Source organism: Equus asinus, chromosome 10 (assembly GCF_041296235.1).
Source record: "Equus asinus isolate D_3611 breed Donkey chromosome 10, EquAss-T2T_v2, whole genome shotgun sequence".
Classification (NCBI taxonomy): Eukaryota; Metazoa; Chordata; class Mammalia; order Perissodactyla; family Equidae; genus Equus; species Equus asinus.
In genome coordinates this window covers 108796439-108817481 of record NC_091799.1, presented here as the reverse complement: position 1 = coordinate 108817481, position 21043 = coordinate 108796439, and the positions used below count along the sequence as shown (strand labels likewise).

Below are 21043 nucleotides of genomic sequence, written 5' to 3'. Positions count from 1 at the left end.
CAAGTGCTCAGTAGCCATGTGGCAAGTGGCTACCACATTGGACAGCACATACAGAATAAATCCATTATTGCAGAAAGTTCTGTCAGCCAGTGCTAATGGAGACATTCGCTAGGATCTCATTCTAAACAGCATATATTCGATAAATTGAGCACTACTCAGAAGTCTGAGTTAAATAAAAAGTGATGGGTCATTTTCTTTCATAGGGAATTCTGATACGAGTGTTGGCTGGAAAGGAAGGGGAAGGCTGGGCAGTTGGCTCTGTCCCCTAGACTTAAGGGGAAAGTGACTGAAAAGGGAAGGTTTCCAGTGTGCAGATGTCATAGAGCAGCGGACAGAGGTCCTGATGAGAAAGTAAGACACAAGTCATGAATCGCAGTTGCAGCTCCAGAGGAAAAGCTGTTAGGGTAGATAATAGAAAATGTGTGCCTGTATTCACATGCATAAGCACCGAGGCAGAAGGCAGCACGAGACTGCCTGGGTCATCTGCTGCCTAACATATGCCAGAGACAGAAAAACAAGAGGGTGGACTGCTGGCACCCAGAAACAGCCAATGTTAGGGGAAAGTCTAAGGATAATAAAGGCGTTTTCAGTTAGCTCAGAGAAATGAGACCAAAGGAAAGACTGGCCCAATAATAATCGATACATGACGTGATGGCGTTGATGCAGGGAAGAAAGTAGTGTTGTCTTTCACTTTATTTCTCTTCTCACCCAGGAGCACCGTCTAAACGTTTCTTAGAACAGACACGGTTAGAGGGAACTGAATCCGCAGACAGGCAAGGAGAGGGTAGCAATCACATCAGTGCTTTACACAGCAGGGGGCGGGCAGCAGGTGCTCCGCCTCTGTCTCGGCGTTGGGCTGTCTCCGGTTACTGTCCGTCTAACATGGGGACAGGGCTCCAGGCCACGGGGGACGCAAGGCTTGAGCCCGGCCTCGCAGCCCGGAGGCCCTCGGAGGCAGGGCCGCGGCGCGGGAGGCCCTGGCTGCCCCGTCTGCGAGGGCGCCAGGCCGCCTCCGATGGGTCTGCAGACGCACCCGTTTGTGCGTTGGTGCCGGTGTGCGCGGGCGGGATCTTTCCTTAAACCCGCGTTGCGCAAGAAGAGCCGCTCCCCTCCGGGAGTCAGCCTTGCCGCTGCGGAGAGGAGGAGCAGACGGGCCGGGCGGCCCCCGGGCAGGCGCGGCCTCGGAGCCACGCGAAGGGAGCCTTCGGACGCCGGGCGCCCCCGGCTGCTCCGCGCTTCAGCGCGCGCCGGCTCCCGCGGGCGTTCCGGGCCCAGGCGCGACCGGGGCCGCCGTCCGCTTCCCGCTCGCGTCCCGGACGCGCCGCGCCAAGAGACCCACAGGTCACGGCGCTACGGAAAGTCCTAGAAATCACCGAGTGACGCGGACCGAGGAGACGAGACCCGGCCGAGTCTGCCGTCGAGGGAAGCCACGTCGTCGCCGGGCCCGGGGGCCGCGCTCCCGGGGATTTCCCAGGGCCCTCGCGCGTCGCGGCGGCAGCGGCCGGAGCCGCGACGGGCCGTCCACGGGCGGACACCTCGGGCTCGTGCCCCGACACCCGGGGCGGCCCGAGGCGGGTCCGGAACCAGGGCTAACACCCGAGCGGCGGGAACGGCGTCCAGCACGAGGGGGCGTAGGCCCGCGGGGAGCCGGTCGCCCGGGGCTGGGGCTCCGGCCACGACGCTCGCACTGCGCCACGGCCACCGCAGGGGGCCGCGTGACAACGCCGTCGCGTGCAGGGCCTGTGCGGCCAGAGGGGCCGCGGCGTCAGCGCCAGGAGGGGGCGGGGCCAAGGGCGGGGGGAGGGACGCATGGGGGCCGCGATACGTGCGTGCGTGTGCGGAAAAGTCCCGAGGAGCGTCGGGACCGCCACTGCGCGTCCGTCCCCTCCACCACACCGGCTCCCACGACTCTCCACGCAGGAATTAAATGCGTCGGAGTGAGCCCCCGCCCCGCGAATCTGCAGGCGGCCGGGGCGCGCACGCAGGGGTGCGGGCCCCGACCCCAGCCCCAGACAGTGGGCCCGGGCGACCCGGGCGTTGCTTGGCAACGGGGCCGCGAGGGGATTTCCCGTGCTCCGCCCCGTGACGCCTCGGGGGACACGCACTTCCTGCGTCCCCGGAAGTGGCGTGAGCGCCAGGCCGGCCCGGTGGAGGCGGAAGTGGAGCCGCCCCGAGGTGTCTCCGTACCGCCCGCTCCTCAGCCCAGCGGTGCCTCGGCCCATGGCCGCGTATCCGTACCGCCCGGGCCCCGGGGCCGGCCCTGCGGCGGGCGCCGCCCTGCCGGACCAGAGCTTCCTGTGGAACGTCTTCCAGAGGTGAGGCCCGGCGCCGCCGGGGCTCCGCCGCTTCCCCGTCCTGTCCCCGGTCTCGGTTCCATCTCCCTCTAGCCTCTCTCCCCCGCCTCCTACCCTGTGACCCCTTTTCCGCCGACTTGATCTCCCCCCCGACCTTCTCCTCCGGCCTCCTGCCCCGTGCCGTCCTTTCCCCGCACCTGACCTCACCCTCCCGGACGTCCTCCTCTGGCCTCGCCCTCCTCCCGGCCTCCTGCTCCTTGTCCCCCTTTCCCTTACCACCCCCCCGACCTCCTCCTCGTCTCCTCCTTCGGCCTTCCCCTCCTCTGGCCTTCTGCCCCGTGTCCCCCTTTCCCCCACCTGACCTCCCCCTCCGGCCTCCCCTTTCTCCCAGCCTCTCTCTGGCCTCCTGCCCCGTGTCCCCCTCCCCCCCGCCTCCTGTCGCATGCCTGCCGGCGTCTCTCCCTGTCTCCGCGCCGCCTCCCTCCTCCCGGCCTCCTGCCCCGTGCCCCTCCCGTCCCTTTCCCCCAGCCTCCGTTCCGACCCCCCGGCCTCCTCTCCGCCTCCCCATGCGGCCCTCCTGGCCGATCACCGCACCGTTCTCCGCTCTCCTCGGCCTCCTGCTCCGCGGCGCCGCCCCCCGTCTGCTCCAGCCGCTCCCCCCGGCCTCCTCCCTGGTCCCCTACTCTCTTCCCTAGGGCGGAGAGGCCGAGCCCGCTGCAGACGCCCGGGGGTCGCGGCCTCCAGTCCCGCCTCCTACAGCCGAGTGCCGGCTGGTGCGGGGCGGGTTCTTGCTGCCCGGGAGGGTCCGGGATCCTGCTCTGCTCGGCGTTGCTGAAATGCCCGCGGCCAGGAAGGAAGCTGCGGGAAGGGCAAGGCTGCCGCTGGTGACTGCTCCCGCAGTGCCTTCTGTCCTTAGGCGTTCTCCGAGTGAATGAATGATGGAAACTTGAGTGACTAGTGGTCGGAGAATGATCTAATTGTCTGAGAGGATCTTTTCCTTTTGGTGGGGAAGAGGGAAGCTGGTGCAGGTGGGATTCAGACAGGCCGGGGAGGGGACGGAGAGAAGGGCTTGAGGAGGGGGAGCCTGTCCCTCTCTGGGGAGAACCAGCTTGGGCTTGGCAGTTGCAGTGCTTAGGATGCGTTCAGGAGCTCAGGTGTTTCCTTCCTCTCAGCTAACGAGGGAGCCAGACTTTCTGGCAGAACAAAGGAGAAGGCCCTCTGGAAGGAACATGCCAGAGCTAACCTAGGATTGACAAGGGTTAGGTGGTTGTGCCTGATGTGTTTTGCTTTTCCTGCACTTTTAACTACCAGGTTAACGGGTCTTGATTTTGTAGGGTTGATAAAGACAGGAGCGGGGTGATCTCGGACAACGAGCTTCAGCAAGCACTATCCAATGGTGAGTAGGACCTGGCCTGGCCGTCAGGACTTCTGAACTGCAAGCCTGACCCATCTGTAGTACATAACCTCTTTCTTGAACTTGTTTTCCAAGCACAAAGGAGTCATGAAGACCTAATTAGTATTACTGGCGTGTGTGGAAGTGCTTCTGATTTATTTTGCCAAGTGTGGCCATTAGTGATGCTCGGAGTACCTGGCTGAGCTGGTGGAGCAGCCACGTGGATGGGCACAGGGAAGTGCTTCTTGAGCAGTGGGGGCTCGGGTCAGTTTAGGGCAGGATGGGAAGTTTATCTTTGTACAGCAGACACTCTCAGGTGTGTTGAAGATCGCTGAGTTCTTAGGTAACTGCGTTCTTGTAACTCCCCTGGAGAGGGTCATCAAGTCCCAGAAGCACCGATGGGGAACCACTGGGGATCTCGGAGGCGCTGGCAGCCAGATTGTGGGGAGGTGGTCTTATCACTGGGGTACCAGGCATTGAGACAGGGAAGAAAGGATTACAACTCTTGCATGGTGGTGCATTGGGGGCTCTCCATGGAGTTATGTTCTTGTCAGTTTGAGCATGATTAATCTGTGAAAGTATTCTTAGAGACCTCTTATTTCATTAAGTATCTGATTCTGTTGCCCATTTTTTAATCTCTCAGACACCACTGTCTTTTTTTTCTTTTGAGGAAGATTAGCCCTGAGCTAACATCTGCCACCAGTCCTCCTCTTTTTACTGAGGAAGCCCGTCACCGAGGAAACATCCATGCCCATCTTCCTCTACTTTGTGTGTGGGACGCCTGCCACAACATGGCTTGACAAGCGGTGCGTGGTTCCACACTGGCGAACCTAACCGCTGCACCACTGGTCCAGCCCCCCCACTGTCTTCCTTGATGCTTAGATTTGTAGCTTACTTTTCCAGAGGCGTGCCAGTTAAAGTAGAAAAGGGATTGATTTTAAGAAGTTATGAAGATGTTGAAAGGCTTATCTTTTTTGGTGGGAAGCAGTGTGATGTAGTGGGAAGACTGGACCAGGGAGTGAGACGGACCAAGGATGCTGACGCCGCCTCACGGAGCTGGATATGGGGTGAAAGGAGAGCTCGTGTGCCCCCTCACTGTTGGCACGTACCAGGGATCCAGTGTTAGTTTATTTATTGCCTGATGATCTGCATAAAGCTGAGGGTTTGTGTTTATAGGTTAATACATTTGCTTTATAGAACAGTAGATACCACTGACTTTGTTTTCCAGTGTTTAATGTTTGTGGGCCACAGATATTAGTGTATGACATCATGTGTATTTATGTAGAGTATTTTCAGGAAGTTAAGAAATTCCATTACTTCTGCCTTGATGATTATGCCTTCTTGATTCTTCTCTGATCGTTATTAACCACTTTTCATTTTTTGTTTGAGTCTCCAGTGCTTGAGTTACCCTCAGGAGAAGGAGAAGACAGGGTTACTAGGAAGGTGTCAGGAGCACCTGGGATCCAACAGGCTGCAGTCTGGCAAATCCTGGCCTAAAACTTTGTCTTTGTTGACTAAAATGGATGTTTCTTCAGATCATTCGTTGAATATTTCAGCTGCGGGAGTGGTTGGCCCTTCAATGAGAGCGGCCCTCAGGGTAATGCTGCAGAGGCGTCCCTTCTGAGTTCCTCCCAGTGAGTGGGGCCCGATTCCTGATCCATTTGGACGTCTCCCTTTTGTCCTAGCTTGAAATTTCGAGCATGCTGCCCGGGTTTAGAGTTTGTGTGAAACCTGCTCGCCTGGGAGTGACGGTCAAATAGCAGGACAGTCTGTCCACCCTGGGAGGCTCCGGGGTGCTGGGGTCAGTCTGCCTGGCCTCAAGTCCCAGCTCTGCCGGTTCCAGGCTGTGACCTTGGGCGGGGACTTGCCCTTTCTCAGGGTCCCCACGGCCACTGGGAGGGTAAATTGAGGGATGCGTGTGGAGTGTTTGGTGGGAGCCTGGCGCATAGCGAGGGCTTGTTCTTCTTGGCTGAGGTGAGTAGTAAGTAGTATTGTTGCTGGCACTGTTGTTGGCCGGGGAGCTGGTCAAGTCTTTGATGGCTTTTCTTTATCTAATGACAGCGATGATGGTGGTGGTGGCCACCTACAGAGCGTCCAGTCCATGTGGACACCATGCTGGGCACTTGACAAGCAGTATCTCTCAGTCAGCATTGCTGTTTGAGCCCTGAGGGTGTGGCCTGGGGACTTTCTACTCTGACCGAAGGGTTTAGGCTCCTACATTTTCAGGAGGGTTGTCAGTGCTGCCCCTGGTTCAGCTGGTCATTGGAGCATATGACTCTTCACTCTGCCAGAACATAATCTTGAACTGAGCTGCTACTAGGTATCCACCAGGAGCCTGCTCGAGAGAGGATTTTAACAGAATTGCCTAGAGGATGTTCAGTTCCCCATTCCTAAGATATTCTTAAGTCAGTGCTGGTCTAACCCAGCTAATAAGTGTGTCCTGGGATCATGTCACAGTGCCCTTGTAGAGCCACTTCTCTGAAATGCTCTGCAGGATTCCCTCAGCTCTGCTGGGGACGGGTGAGAGCAGTCATCACTGTTAACCCCGAGGGGGCGGCTGCGGGCAGCTCCGGGGAGGGCCATCTTGCTTCTTCTGGAGTGTGGTGGCTGTTGTGTAATGTTGTGTTTGTACCCTGAATCTTTTAACCAGTTACATTTACCTCTTCAGATTAGCTGCTGAAAAACGTAATACTTAAGTGTGTAATTCCTGCTCGCCAGGCGTAGGATTTGGAATTTTACAAAGTGCGTTTTCCTGGCCTGGTCTTAGGCTCCTTACTTGCTTCTCTCACCCGCCTGCTTTTCTCCCCCATCCGACATAATTAAACTTTGTTTTGCTGTACCATGAACATCTTCATAACTTGCGTTCTTTCTGCAGTGAGGTGGGTTATTAGAGCACAGATTTCTAGTTTTCTCCACAGCTCTCAGAGTAGGGGATGGCGTTACCAGCGCTTTGCTGGATGAATTATGGTCACAGCTCTCAGGTTGCAGGCCTGCACTGGAACCCAGGTGTGTGTCGTACACCGCAGCACCTTTGCTTGTGTTCTGCTTCGGGTCTGCTCCTCGCAGGTGGGCACTTCTGAGGCCCGTGTTTCCCACCTGTGTCTTCACGTTGGCTCCACCGAGTGCTTCGGGTGCCGTGGCTCCTGTGCTCCTCCTGCCTTTCCTCACTGCAAGGTGACGTCCTGCCCCACGTCTCACATCTCTTTCTTCCTAGAGGGATGTGCACTGCCTCTGCCTTTGAACCTCCGTGGCATTTGCCTTTTCCTTTGGTGGTGTCCTTTCTCCTTGTTCTCTTGTCATCATTTTTGTAGCTGTCTGGCTACTAAACTGTCAGTTGCATGAAGGAAGGCCAAGCTGGAGCTCTTGTTCACAGTTGTGTTGTGTGTCCAGGGAGGTCACTGGATGGACAGGTGTCAGTTCTCTTCCCTCTGCTTGTTGGATTCCTATAGCTCACACGGTTGAAGTTATTTATTTTTGGTGAGGAAGATTGTCCCTGAGCTATCATCTGTGCCAGTCTTCCTCTGTTTTGTATGTGGGATGCTGCCACAGCATGGCTTAATGAGCAGTGTGTGGGTCGGCACCTGGGATCCAAACTCATGAACCCAGGGGTGCTGAAGCAGAGGCACATACTTAAGCACTACACCACCGGGCTGGCCCCAGTTCAAGTTATTTTGACTTCTGATTTTTCTTCCAGGAATGGATTTCTGCTTGCCTATTAGAACTAGAATGTTAGACTCTTTTAAGAAATTGGTTTAATTGATTAGTCTATTACTGATGGAAAAACTGAAGTTACAAAATAGCATGGTTTCTCACTTCAGTTAAGTCTGTGCCTGAGTACTCGCTGTTAAAATCTAGTTACAGGGTCTGGCCCGGTGGCCGAGTGGTTAAGTTCGTGCGCTCTGCTGCAGGTGGCCCAGTGTTTCATTGGTTCGAATCCTGGGCGCAGACATGGCACTGCTCATCAGACCACGCTGAGGCAGCATCCCACATGCCTCAACTAGAAAGACCCACAACGAAGAATATACAACTATGTACCAGGGGGCTTTGGGGAGAAAAAGGAAAAAAATCTTAAAAAAAAAAAAAAAATCTAGTTACACCTTCCTGGAAAAGTACTTGTGGGCCCGGTACACTGAGTTCTTTACAAGACTTGTTTCTGTAGGAGAGCTTCTAAAAATGCCTTCTCTCGGGGAGGCATGTGGTCCACAGGTAGGAGAAAGACAGAAGAGGACTGTTCTCTTGCCTTTTCAAATAACATGTCACAAACCGTCTTGAATGAGGTAACTTTATATTTTTCTTTTTACTTTCATGTTATTTGTTGGAATTATGGGACATTAATTTTGCTCAAGTCTTTTTTGTGCTTCTGTGGGTTTGCCTTAACATACATATTGATGTATTTTGAGGAGGTGTTTTTTAGCTGTTCTTTAAAAAATAATTCGTATGTTCTTTTTAAGGTATTTTTATCAAAATAGAGTTTTCATATTAAGAAGAAATGGGAGAAATCAGACCATGTGAGCAGAGTTCCCTGCAGACTGTTATTTCAGTCACATTGCTGTCCCTCCCACAGCCCCGTGTGTGTTGCCCCTGGTGATGGAGCAGAGGGAGTATGAGATTTGCCTTCAGCTTCCCTCTGCCTGTGTGTGGGAGAGGGCCGACCCAGCAGGCCTGTGCTGCTCAGAGCCTGCACGTCGCCCAAGGGCCTGTCTGATGACTGGCTGCCTCCTGGAATGTTCTGACTGACCAGAGTGTTTTGCCCACCAAGGGCTTCAAGTCTCACTGTACCTCTTTGTCTGGATAGTTCATACTAACAGTATGATTTTGGCAAACACCTGCTTTCCCTCTGGGCGTCTGGAGCTTCCATGACTGACCCCCAAGAAAAACCCCGGACTCCCAGGCTCAGGGGCACTTCCCTGGTTGCTGACACTTTGTGTGTGTCGACGTTAGTCATCCAGGAAGATTAAATGCACCCTGTGTGACTCTACAGGGAGGGGACTCTGGGAAATGTGCCTGGTTTCCCCGGACTTCTCCCAGTGCCATCTCCATCTACTGACTCGACTGTGTCCTTTTGCTGTAACAGTGATCTAAGTGTTGTGAGTAGCGGGTCATCCAGTCTGAGGGTGGTCTTGGGGACCCCAGTCCAGCCTGTCACGTCTGCTCTTCCCAGAAACTTGCGCAGCTAGAGTTTTAGATGGAACAAAGGAAGGTTGGGACTCAGTGGACCTGGCTTTGGTGACAAGTTACTCCACGACCTTGGGCAGATCACACCATTTCTGGTCTCAGTTTCTTCCATGTGAAAATAGGGCAGCTAGAAGTTTAGATCCCTTTTGCCTCGAGCCAGGCTCGTTTCGTCTAGATCCCCTTGGTGTGAATCTACCAGGAGTGAATTTACCATGTTTCACTAGTGGAAATTTAGATTGTTTCTGATTTCATTTGACTCAAAATTTTATAAGTTTCTAGAAGTGGCATTTATCAGATCAGAGGCTATAGGCATTGTTAAGGCTGTTGATCACTACTCAGGTTGCTTTTCAGAAAGGCCATGTGTCCAGTCGTGGCCGTTTGAAGCCATAATCGAAGGTAACAGGTGAAGCTCGGGATTCTGCTGAACCTGAAAATGCAGCAAGGCCTGGCAAAACGCCCTGAACCCCGGTGTCCTGGCCCGAGCCCCACAGGGCTGCTTCCACCTCTTCTCACGCAGCTCCTCTCTGGCAGAAGAGCCCAGAAGGCCAGTCCCAGGTCTGATGCAGTTAAGTGATCACTGATGATGTAAAAAGGTCTGATTCCTTTTCTCCCAGAAGAGTCCAAGAAGTTAGCTATTTCAGTTGTCCAGGTGCTGGGTGTTGTGAAGTCTTACTGACCGCTCACTAAAGTCTCTGTCCACCAGAATTTAAGTTTGTGGTTAACAGAGCGTCATTTCAAGAAAGAACACTCTGGATAAAAACAGTCCGTATTACTGCAGAGCAGAGAGGGGTTCCCCCGCCCCCAGGAAGGGAGGCAGATGGAAGTCCCCAAGTCCTTTGTATGCTGAGTGGGATGGTGCTGCTCCCTCCTGCTGGTGCCCACCTGCTTTGCGGGGCTGCACTTGTCCCTTCTGCCAGTGTCACTCACTGTTCCTTCTTCGAGCCTCAGCACTGTTCCCGTGACAGGTGAAACAAGCTGTGTGCTCAGCTTACGTGGAGAATGGTGTTTGTTTCTATTTTCTTTGGTTCTTTGAAATGAAATTAAGGCAAGACTTGCACGTACAGTGACTGTGTGTTTCTAATAAACGTCTGACAGGAAATCCTTTGCCAGGTGAGTGGTCCTGGACATGTTGGATATGGGGGAGGAGATGGGCATGAGTGACACTGGGACTGGGACAGAGGGCCGCTGGAAGTCGGGCTCGTGGGAAACCTGCCTGTGTGGGGTGTCTCTGCCTGCAGGCGGCTCTGGTAGACCCCGCTTACTGCGCTGCAGAGCTTCCTTACAGAAAACTGCTATGCAAACTGTTTAGATTTCCAGGCTTGACACTCATGCGTTTAACTCGCGGTACATGTAACTGAGATATTAAATGTCTGCCGGTGTGGCGTTTTGCTTCATTGTGGGCTGGTAGGCTTTGATGTTTAGTCTGGGAACCAGGCAACAGGACCTGGCACACGATGGTCAATTAACTGCTGGCTGTTGTTATTTTCCCTTGGTTTTTCTGGAGAATCCAGCCCCATTTGGGTGACAAAAAGGATGAGTGGAGGTCCCAGGAGCCTGCCTCCGCCTTCGGCCGCTCAACAGCTCTGCAAGAAGCCTGTGGTCTCCTGCTAGAGGAGCAGCCTCTCTCCATCCTTGACTCAGCCCAGGGCGACCTCCTGCTCTCCTGAGCCTGGGACCCCTGCAGTCCTCAGAGTGCTCCAGCATGGCCACCAGTTCCCTCTGGGCCACACCTCGCAGGGACGCACCGTCTGTGTGCACCCACGTATGCCTCTCCAGGTGGTACCTGGCCTTCACAGAAGGACCTGTGTTTGCAGCAATATTTAACTCTTTTACTTGTATTGCCTTTCTTTAAAAGTTCTTCGGCCAAGTCGTGTGCTGAGACAGCCTAGTGCCCTTCTGCTCAGTGGGGACAGACTGTGGGTGCCGCCTCCACTTTCAGAGGCTGAGGTCTCATTGCTGATGTTGCTCCAGCTCTGCACAGTCAGATCAGTTGAGCGAACATTCATGGACGACTCTCCATGTGGTCACTTAGGTTGTACCAGACGTGGAAGGAAGACTCCAGTGGGGGCGTCTAGTTTCTCGGGCTGCTCGTCAGTGGCGGCTTCTCTTCTGTGGAAACTCTAGTTCAGTGCATGCAGCAGCAGAGACTGAGGGAGGGAAAAACAGAAATGAAGAGGCCATACTCTCATGTGTTTAGGATTTTCCTCTTTCTTTTGAGTTCTCTGTAACATAGTTTTTGTACTGGTTTCAATAATACTGACTTTTCCTAATGCCTCTATATGCATACTCCTGCCCACCCTCCCTACAAACGTCTGTAAATCCTGCACAAGGATGCTCGTGCAGCGCTGATGTGTGCCCTGCATGGGGACAGCTGTGCCCCTGTGTTTGCAGGAAGACCAGCCTTCACTGAGTTGTACGGTTGCAGAAGTTGCATAGGGGAAGTTAGAAGGTGCACTGGTGGAGCAGATTTATTAAACTTGGGGCCTGGGGAGTGTGGAACTTCTGAGAAAGCAGTTCTTCTGGGGCTTAAAAGAGACGTAGGAGTCGGGGTGAGGGGTGTGCGTGTGTTTGGAGGGGCCACACCTGAGGCTGAGAGAAGTGTGTGGGTGTGGCTCTTGGGAGTTGCTGTGGGAGGTCCAGTGGTGTGGATGTAAGGGGCGGTGCCCTTCAGACCCCCCAGCCCATGGCACAGGAGGAACCACTGAGCTTCACACATGAGTGTAAAAGTGTTACTTTCTGTGAAGTCCGGGGATGGTCTCTGGGTGCCACTCAGAGCTGAAACGGTTTTGTGTACAGAAGAAAGGTGAGGTTGGGCAGAGACACTGCTTTCCCTCCACGTTAAAAAAAATTACTTTGTTTTTAGTGACTATGAAAGCAGTAAAGGTAGAAATCGCTCTGAAAACTGATTCTCGGGCATTAAAGATATCTGATGAACATCACAGTTCATCAGGCTTTAAGCTCTCACATCCATCAGATTCAACAAGCCCCTTTATAACAAATATTTGGTAACATCCCCATTTCTATTCTGAAGTGAATCATAGAATAATATAACCTATGTCTTCACAATTTCAAGGAAAATAGTATAATGCCCAGACTGTAATTTTAGGAGAAAGTTCCATGGCATGTGTTCAGTATGCTTTGGCACGATTACTGAGGGAAGACCAGGTGATTTGATGTGCGCACCTGTGCGTAGAGTGACCACAGCAGCTATGCAGGTGAACGCTGGGTGTCTCGGGGACTCCAGCACCAGAAGCAGTGTTGGTCCTGGTGGTAGGATTTTCTGAAATGGTAATTGGTGACATTCCTAACAAAACTAGGTGCTGTGTCCTCAATTTAGCTGGTGGTTGCATTCCTGGAAAATTCAGTGTATATTAAGATAATATAAAACCATTTCTTGTTTATATAGTAAACAAAGATGAGCTTCCAGGCTCAGATTATGAACTGTTTGAGTGTCTGGCAGGACCCAAGGGACTCCTGCATGCTGCAGGACTGGACCCTGACTTTGAAATGCTTGTGGCCTCTCACAGTAGTCCCAGCACTCAGAACTGAGTGTCCCCTGCTGAGAACCGTGGCTCCAGCGTCTTTACGTTAAAAGCAAATTAATTCCTTTCATTGGCGTCTAGTGTTAGAGATTAGGAATTCAGTTTCCTGTGTACATGATTTTCTCTTACTGTAATTCCTGTTGTTTTCAGGCACGTGGACTCCATTTAATCCCGTGACTGTCAGGTCGATCATATGTAAGTAAAGGCACCATCATCCTACCTGTGCAGGCAGGCAGGTGTGGCTGCTTTTCCATCCTGCTCGGGTACGGGGTGTCTTCCTACCCTGTTTCTTCTGGTTAAATGGGTGTGGGCCCTCTCCTTCTGCCCTCGCATCTCTCACGGATTCTTCACTTTCAGTTTCCAATTCTGAAGACCTCAGCTACATGTAGGGCCAGCTCGTTGCGCATGCAGTCCATGCCCTGCGTGACTGTTGGCATCAATGCTCAGTTTCTCACCGATTTTCATTAGGTCACATTTTGTTGAATCGTGATATGCTTCTTGCCAAACCAAGAGCACTTGTACTCCAGTGTTAACATCCATCTCTTTCCCTGAAAGAGACTGAAGAATTTATCACTTCCTCTGTGGTCATACTTCAGACTGAGTTTTTATGTATTTTTTAGCCATTTTGCAATTACATGTAAATGTGGTTGCAGGTTCTTTTGTATTTGAGGCTGGATTTTGGCTTATTTTTTAAATGAAAAGCAGCTCTTACTAAGAAAAACTCTGGAGCCAGTGGAGCCTTTCTCTCGTTGGCACTGTCTCCCTTGCCAGAGGCCTCCTCGGAGCCCCTGCTGGAGGACATCGGTCCTCAGGATGAAGGGGTGGTCTGGGAGTTAGACCCATGTTCTGGGCCCAGAACCAGGAGTTGGGGGAGTCGGGCAGGCCGCTTGCCTTCTGCAGCTCGGTCTCTTCCGGCTCCTCCAGTGCTCCTGCTCTTGTAGAACCTCCTGCAGTGTAAAGTAGTGTTATTATGGCTCTACCAGCGAGTGTTGCTCGTGCTTTCCTTTCACGGTCTCTCTCAGATCTGTTTAACGTGACTCGGGCTGAGGCTGGGTGGCAGTCCCCTGCTCCACCCCAGCAGAGCCATCCAGCCCCCCATTCAGCAAATGAACATTTATTAGCTACACCTAGGGGTTCGCTAGTTGAGCACCCAGCTGGGTCCCCAGGGAACCAGCGTGTGCTGGGGAGGTGACTGCCGTGATTGACATCGAGATTCCATTGGCCGTATGCTACCCACGTTCCTTATTTCTCAGCTATGTTTGACCGGGAGAACAAGGCCGGCGTGAACTTCAGCGAGTTCACTGGCGTATGGAAGTACATCACAGACTGGCAGAACGTCTTTCGCACCTACGACCGGGACAATTCTGGGATGATTGACAAGAACGAGCTCAAGCAGGCGCTCTCAGGTTTCGGTAACTCACTTGTCTCGGTTGTGTAGCGTATTTCATTTTGGAGCCCAAGTGCCACTTCAGTGTGTTGTACTTTGTTCAACTTACTGATTTCTAACCCAGTGTATGTGAAATTTTTATTTGCATCATACAGATTTATATTTTGATATTGTCTATACCTCGAAGGCTTCTATTTGACATGGAGACTTTTATGCAGTTTTTATCCAAAATGAGATAAGGGCTATGCAATCATTTATCTTTTGTGAAATGGAATGACGCCATGAGCACATTGAGAATGAGGCTTTTGAAACGGTTTAAAGTGAGTGAAAATGAAGAGCTGCAGGCAGCTTATATTTCGTGATATGTCACAGTGCACAGGAAGATGATGAAGTGCACACAGGCGACAAGTCTGTGAGCAGCAGTGCAAATCCCATGCCTCAGCTAGAGTGCTGGAGAGCGCGTTCCCATTCTCAAGTGCGTGTCAGCATGTGTGTGTGTGTGTGGGTGCCGCATGCCTGCCAGGCCTGCGTGTGCCGTGCTGTGAGGGGTGTTCACAGGTGCCTTCCAAAGTAGAGCAGCTGGCCTCTGACGCTGTGGGTGGGTCTGAGAGGAAGGTGGGATTTTCCATCTACAGAGGAAACTGGAGGGTTGTGGGGCTTGTCAGGGCTTGTAGTACTTACACTGGGATTCTAATTTGGGGCACTTTCACTCAGCCTTGTGTCCACTGGGCCCATGTTACAAAACCCCTTCTATGTTTTGCTTAAAAGGGTGCTTACAGATGCCCTCTAGAAAAAAAAAGAAAAGTTAGATTATAATCTACTATATTGTAGGTATGTCAAGTTTTAATAATGTGAAGTACACTTTGGTTCTAGTGGTTACTAACGTGGCCTCTGCCCACCCCCCAATGTTTTCTTGGCACATTCTCTATGGCTGTCTTTCCTCCCCCTCCCCTTCCTTTCTTGCCTCGTGAACTTGTACGTAGCATCAGCAGGAGGCTCTGGGACTCCACGGGAAGTTTGTGTGCTGAGCTCGCCAGGCGTGGGTCAAGATCTGGGCAGGACGTTGAGCTCAGGTTCTCTAAGTGGAACTGGGAGTGCAGCTGACCTTGCTCTGTCCTTGAGTGAGGGGACTAGTGGGAGGCCTCCATGGAGAGCAGTCCTGGGGCGGGAAGGAGCTGGAGGCCTGGCTGGGCTGCGGAGGACTAGCTAGGAACCTGGATCCCCCCGTCTACACCCTGCTCGGGCACTGCTTCATGTCCCCCCATCTATACCCTGCACGGGCACTGCCGCATAACCCCCTTGTCTACACTCTGGACAGGCACTGTGCCGTCACCATGCCCCAAGCTCAGTCCCCACCAGCCTGCACCTGTCTCTTAGCTGCCCCGCGGCACAGGTGCTGGGCGTGAGGAGGTGAGACTAATGAGGCCAAGAGGACTGGCGCCCGTCTGGGACTGCTGTCTCTTTTTCCTGACTAAGTCGGGGGTCATGTCTTCTACTCAGCTTGCAGGGAAGGGGGCACTGGATTTAAGTTGCAGAGACACAGAGAGCATGCTGACCACTCTGGAAGGTGCTGTCATGTGTTTGCATGTTTGCCTCTTTTTCATAAAGTGGTCAAGTGCTCATACAGGGAATTAACTGTGACATTCACTCAGACAATAGGTGTGCATGTCCTTGCAAAGATTGCAGCAAGACTGAAAACCAGTAAAAATATTTGGGCACCTGGATCTTGTCTCCTGAATAAGTAAGGATGCCACGGTCACACAGGTAGTGGGATCATGGGGGAAGGAAGTAGGTATCCTTGTGTAGCGCGGCCTCGGGGGTGTCCCACAGACACGTGGCCGTGCATCCCCACGTCTTCAGAGCCGTCTCCCTCCCTTTACCACACATGTTCAGTGAATTGAAAGTGGAATAGGCGACTCTGCCGTAACGTTTGATGACCTTCAGTGGTTTTGAACTTTGTGAGGCTGCCTTCCTCCTTGTAATTTTCAATTTCCTAGTGTCAATGTGCTGATTTACGTGGGAGACCATCTGTCAATTAATCTCCTGTCTCCTTAAGTTTATGCTTTAATTGGAAGCCTCAGTAAGGCTTATCTTTTAAAGCATTCTCTAGTCGTGAGTAATCCAGGACAGCCAGGTTATTCAGAACTTTCACATCTAGGTTAATAAATGCAATAAAATTCATCAGTAAAGGTCTTTTTAAAGTGGTGACTCCACTGCACTTAAGAAAGTGAGCCGGGCTGGTCTGTGGTGGTGCCGCACTTCAGAGTGAGTATGACTGATGCCAACTCTTGAGTTCATGAACCGACCTTCAGCTCTTAGTGCAGCAGTGGCCTCCGAGTTTCTCCTCATCCTTCAGGAAGAGGCTGCCGGTCTTTCAGTCACTTCACGGTGTTGGAGATGAGAAGTTATTGCAAAATGATTTGCAGGAATGTGCACCCGTATTTCCCATCCAGCCCTGGGTCATTTGTTATCAGCTGTTAGAAGAGGCTGTGGGGTCTTTTGGAGGGAGAAGGTGGGTGTTGACACAAATGTCCGCTCTCCTGGCCCGCTCTTTAGTCTCATTTCCCTCTTCAAGGGTACCGGCTCTCTGACCAGTTTCACGACATCCTCATTCGAAAGTTTGACAGACAAGGACGGGGGCAGATCGCCTTTGACGACTTCATCCAGGGCTGCATCGTCTTGCAGGTGACCGGGGGATCCCTGAGGGTGCTCAGCAAGCTGGGCTGCAGCACAGGGAGGGAGTAGCCATGAGAGCGGAGGGAAAGGGAAACCCCATTCTGGAGTTTGTGATTTAATGGAGTCAGACACGTGTGAAATTAGCTTCTGGGGCTTCGACAAGTTAGTCTCGTCTTTGGAGAAGTGGTGAGTTCTCCTGTTAAGCCGATCTGTGAATGGTAGTGCTCTTTCTACCCTTGGAAAGGGCAGGCCATTCGGAAGAGGTGGTGGTTTTGCACTATCCCGTGGGCTGTTGACATGTGTACTCTGCTGTTTTTCTTGTGTTTCTGTTCTGAGGAGAAGGGTAAATTTTCCATTGTGAGCTTCCCTGTGCCCTGCCTTCGTGTGTGAGGTAAGCTCCAAAGACATGAACTGGCTTCCGAGCTCACGGGTCTCGTTGGGGTGTTGGAGCCGTTCCTAACCAGCGTCTGGCGGAGCATGTGAATCACAATGACCCCTGCACTTCACGTGTCCCTGCAGCCTTTTCTTTGATGTCTGTCCCACACCCTCATGAGTTCACCCCCAAGGGAACTAAGTGCAGAACGTAGGGAGCCTGCTCAGAGACGCCCACTTAAGGTGGAGGGCAGGAGGGATCGGACTTGCCTTGGCTGTTCCCACACAGGCCCCTGCTCCTGTTCCAGGTGGGGATCCAAGTTCCATGGATTTAAGCGTTAGAAATACAGTGACTTGATAAACCCTTAAATTACCTCCATGTCTCCCCCTCCTCCGTTTTTCTGAAGCAGATTCTGTTTATGGAAAGGAAATGTTTTCCATAAATAGTTCAGTAGAACCTTTCTCCAAAAGATAAGTCTTTGCCGTTTGAATCCAGGTTGAGGTTACATCTTATCGGGTTTAGAATCCACTGGGAGATGTGAACAGCATGAGGTTTTTAAGTGTAATTTGGAATTTTAGAAAACATTCTCAGGTGGGTTTCTTTTTGTTAAAACAATAGATCAGTAAATGTGAAGTCCCTCTGACTGGCCTGCTAGCTTCAGTCATCGTGATTTCTTACCGGTGCGTCTGGGCAGATCGGTCCCTGTCTTTCATGCCACAGTGTTCACGGTGACCCTTCAGATCTTGGAAGTGGGGAGGGCCTCTGCCCCTCAGGCTGGGTGCGGCCAGCTGGATTGCGTGTTGGCAGTGTTGTCTCAACACTTTGGAAAAAGTGCGGTGGAAACTCACTGTGAACTGCATCAAATTGCCCCAGGGTTAGGATTTTCACTTGAGGTTATGTCTCCTAAGTAAACTCGTGCTCCTTGCATTTCCACCAAAGCAGAGGTCGGTGGGCAGGCTCTCAGCACCTGGGCATGGGATCCGGGTCCCACAAGAAGCTTGCCCAGCGCCTCTGACCCCTGTGGGCTGAGGACAGGCCAGCCACTGCCTCCAGGCTGGGCTCTGTCCCTCCCGTGGCCTGACTGCCAGCTCCAGATCCCACCCCCCTTCAAGAGTGGCCCTAAATGCTGGATGGATATGGGGAATCTAAAAGAAAAAAGCTGCAGGCCACAAGTGAAAAATCCTCAAAAATGTTTTCTTTGATCTGCCTTTTCCAAAAAGGCTTTTAGAAAATCATTTTTTACAGAAGGACAGGGAAATGTGTAGAAATCTTCAGAAAGTACAGTTAAAGTATAAAGAATTGCTCATTGTTGTTCAAGCCAGAGTTCCCTCCTGGTGGCTCTGTGGTTTGTTTCACGATGTTGGGATGCTCCTGGCTGACACCTGAGTGGACGGTCAGCTGTGTCGGGCCCGGTTTATTGTTAGCCGTTTAACCTGTCCCAGCCCAGGAGGGTACAGCCCTGAAGCCAGGCTCCAGCCTTGCTCTCTGCCCCTCTGCAGGTGGCCAGCCTCCGAGGTCAAGATGACCCTGGGGCCTTGTTTTCTTCTGTCTCTGGGAATTGCTTTCTGCCTGTTTCCTCTTAAGATTCTTCAGAGCCTGTTAGGGTTGCCAGCGCCTGTCCCCTGCAGTGGCGCTTACCTCACCCTCCCTGCTGTTGAGTGCAGGTGACCACCCTCTGCTCCCAACCTGAGCTGGATAGTCAGACTGTGAACAGATTCAGATGGAGCCCTGGTGTGGCTACTGGAGACAGAAGAGGAGGTGGGGCGGGACAGAGAACCCTGAGCTGGCGCAGGGAGACCTGCCCTTCCTCGCTCTGTGGCTGGGCCCCACCCAGAGCCTGGGCTGGGCGCTGGGCCCTCACCTTCTAGGGGGCTGGGGTCCAAGGGAGGAGCCTGACCGGGGGCTGGTTTCCCTGTGTCCTGAGCAGCACATGGCCAGAACAGAGCTGATTGTTAGTGAGAACCCCCGTGAGGCCAGTCTTAGAGTGGGAAGGGAGGTCCCAGGTTCACCACCGGCCCCCTGGGGAAACCAGGGCCTGGAGCCAGAGGGCTTGGCCAGGATCCAGGGCTGAGGTGTGTAGCTGAGCTGGGCCTGCAGCCCATGCCCTGACCTCTCACCCTACCCTGCCCCACCTGGCCCCAGAGTCCTCCCTGGTGGACAGGCCTGACTTGGCGAGTGTCCAAGGACACCCGACCCACACCTCCCTGCTCTGGTCTCGGTCAGAGTTAGGGGATGTGCAGACAGGACTGCTTCTGAAGTTGGGTTCCTCACTGTCTTTACCCAGTACGTTTTGTTCCTTCTGTTTAGTAACTATGAAGATCTAAATGCCTGTTGTTTTTTTCCCAGAGGTTGACGGATATATTCAGACGCTACGATACGGATCAGGATGGCTGGATTCAGGTCTCATATGAACAGTATCTTTCCATGGTCTTCAGCATCGTATAACCCTGGCCTTTGGCAAATAGCAACGTAACTTACGGAAAAAAAGACATTTTCAAATGCCAAATCTTTTAACCTTTAATTAAATGGAACAGAAACGGTTAGATACTGTTTTTCCTTTAGATTTTATATAATATTTGGGAATCCAACTGTACATATGTGGATAAGCAGATTAATGTTTTGCGATTGTAACAATAGTTAAATCATTATTCAGATAGAGACATTTGATTTGGTGACTGTTTAATTGTGCCATGAAGTCGGATAGAATAATGTTTCACGTATCCTGCATGCAGAAAATGCATCATGTGCTTTTCTAGATAGCTCTAGTTCTGTAGTGCAAATACTTTTATTAGCCAATAGGAATTTTAAAATAATATGAAACTTACACAGAGAGCTTTTCATGTGCCTTTTTTAAAAAGGGGTTTATTGTATTCATTTGGATATGCAATGTAAGCAATAAAGCACACGTGCCCTTTGTCTCAGTCTGTCTCAGACACGCTAATGTGGGAGCTCCAAGGAGCCTGGGACACCTTCTGGGGTGTCCACACAGCTCTGCTTATGGAAGTCCAGAGACACCATCTGTCCACTGTTACAGGAGTTAGTTTAAATTTTTTAAAATTTCTTTGGACATACAAATCCAAATTTGGTTTAGAAGTATGTGGGTTTCTATCATGTACCAGTGATTCAACTCTGTGCCCTGTGGTGGTCTGTAAATTACGGTTTTTAAACATGAAAGTAGAGTGAGTGGCACAGCCAGCCTGTGTGCTCACCCACATCATCACTCTCAGTGCATAGCCAGCCCCAGGGTGGCCCTGTGCCCTGCCCCTCATGGGATCACTTTAGGCTGTTTGCCGCCTCCCTCCTTTTAAGTGTGCTTCCCAAAACCAGAATTTTGGGCAGGGGTTGTGAGGACATTGGGTTCTGGATGGGTGTCAGCGATTTATAAATGGGTCTGGAGCATCAGAAATTGGTGTCCATAGGGGTCTGTTGTTGGGGGCCTGTACTGGTTGGGGACGGGGGCCTGAGGGCTGTAGGTTTCTTATCTTGTGTCTGTGATTAGAACATCACTGATCACAGTATGTCGGGTTGGGGTAAAGAATCTGTGGGGCTCAAAGACTGGCCCCCATGGGGGGTCTCTGAGGATTTCCACCCCTTTCCATGTTGGATGCCTCTCTGGATGTCAACACGCTCATGATACAGCACCAGCACATGACCCCAAGTTTTACCCCAGTGAGGTCAGCCTCAACCCCAAACTCCGAATTCCCAGCTCCAAGAGGTCTTTACACCCCAGGCCCCAAGCTTTAGGCTCCATGAGGCCTCAGACCCAGGCCCCAGGCTCCAGACTCTGAGAGGCCCTCAGACCCAGGCCCACACATCCAGGCACACAAGTGACTTCCCCCTGGGTTATCACGGACATCTTGAACTCAACGTTTTCAAGCTCGTAAACCCCACACCCTCACCCCCAAGCCACCCAGTAACCTCTGCTGCCTTCCTGTCCCTTGTCTGCACCCATGGCTGCTAAAAGTGCCTCTGGAAGATGCTGTCTTTCTCCCTCGACCGCAGGCCTGCAAAGATCCCAAGCTCAGAGCGAAGGCAGGAGACATGGTTACCCAGCCAGTTTCACTGTGCTCTTTGCCCCTTTGCACAAGGGAGCCCCCGTCCTCCACATGCTGGCTTTCCCAGTCCATGTACCTCACCCCACCTACCCTGCATCTGCAGCCCCTTGATTCCTGGATTCATCCTGGATCCCCTGGAGGCTGGAGC

General features: G+C 52.4%; 1 protein-coding gene across 3 annotated transcripts; it reads left to right on the top strand.

The window, feature by feature from the left end:
• The first annotated feature begins 681 nt into the window (after positions 1-681).
• Positions 682-19761, top strand: PDCD6 (programmed cell death 6). Of its 3 annotated transcripts, none has more exons than XM_044779559.2 (6): positions 682-2315; positions 3629-3690; positions 12555-12599; positions 13658-13816; positions 16367-16476; positions 19187-19761. In XM_044779559.2, the coding sequence occupies exons 1-6, from the start codon at positions 2221-2223 to the stop codon at positions 19283-19285; spliced, it is 570 nt and encodes a 189-aa protein (XP_044635494.1). In that variant the 5' UTR covers positions 682-2220; the 3' UTR covers positions 19286-19761. The 3 variants fall into 3 exon arrangements, 2 of the variants coding, with proteins under 2 accessions (XP_044635494.1, XP_044635495.1); XM_044779560.2 differs by having other exon boundaries at positions 1831-2315; positions 13658-13810; XR_011506551.1 differs by having other exon boundaries at positions 1854-2315; positions 16367-17520.
• Positions 19762-21043: the final 1282 nt, after the last annotated feature.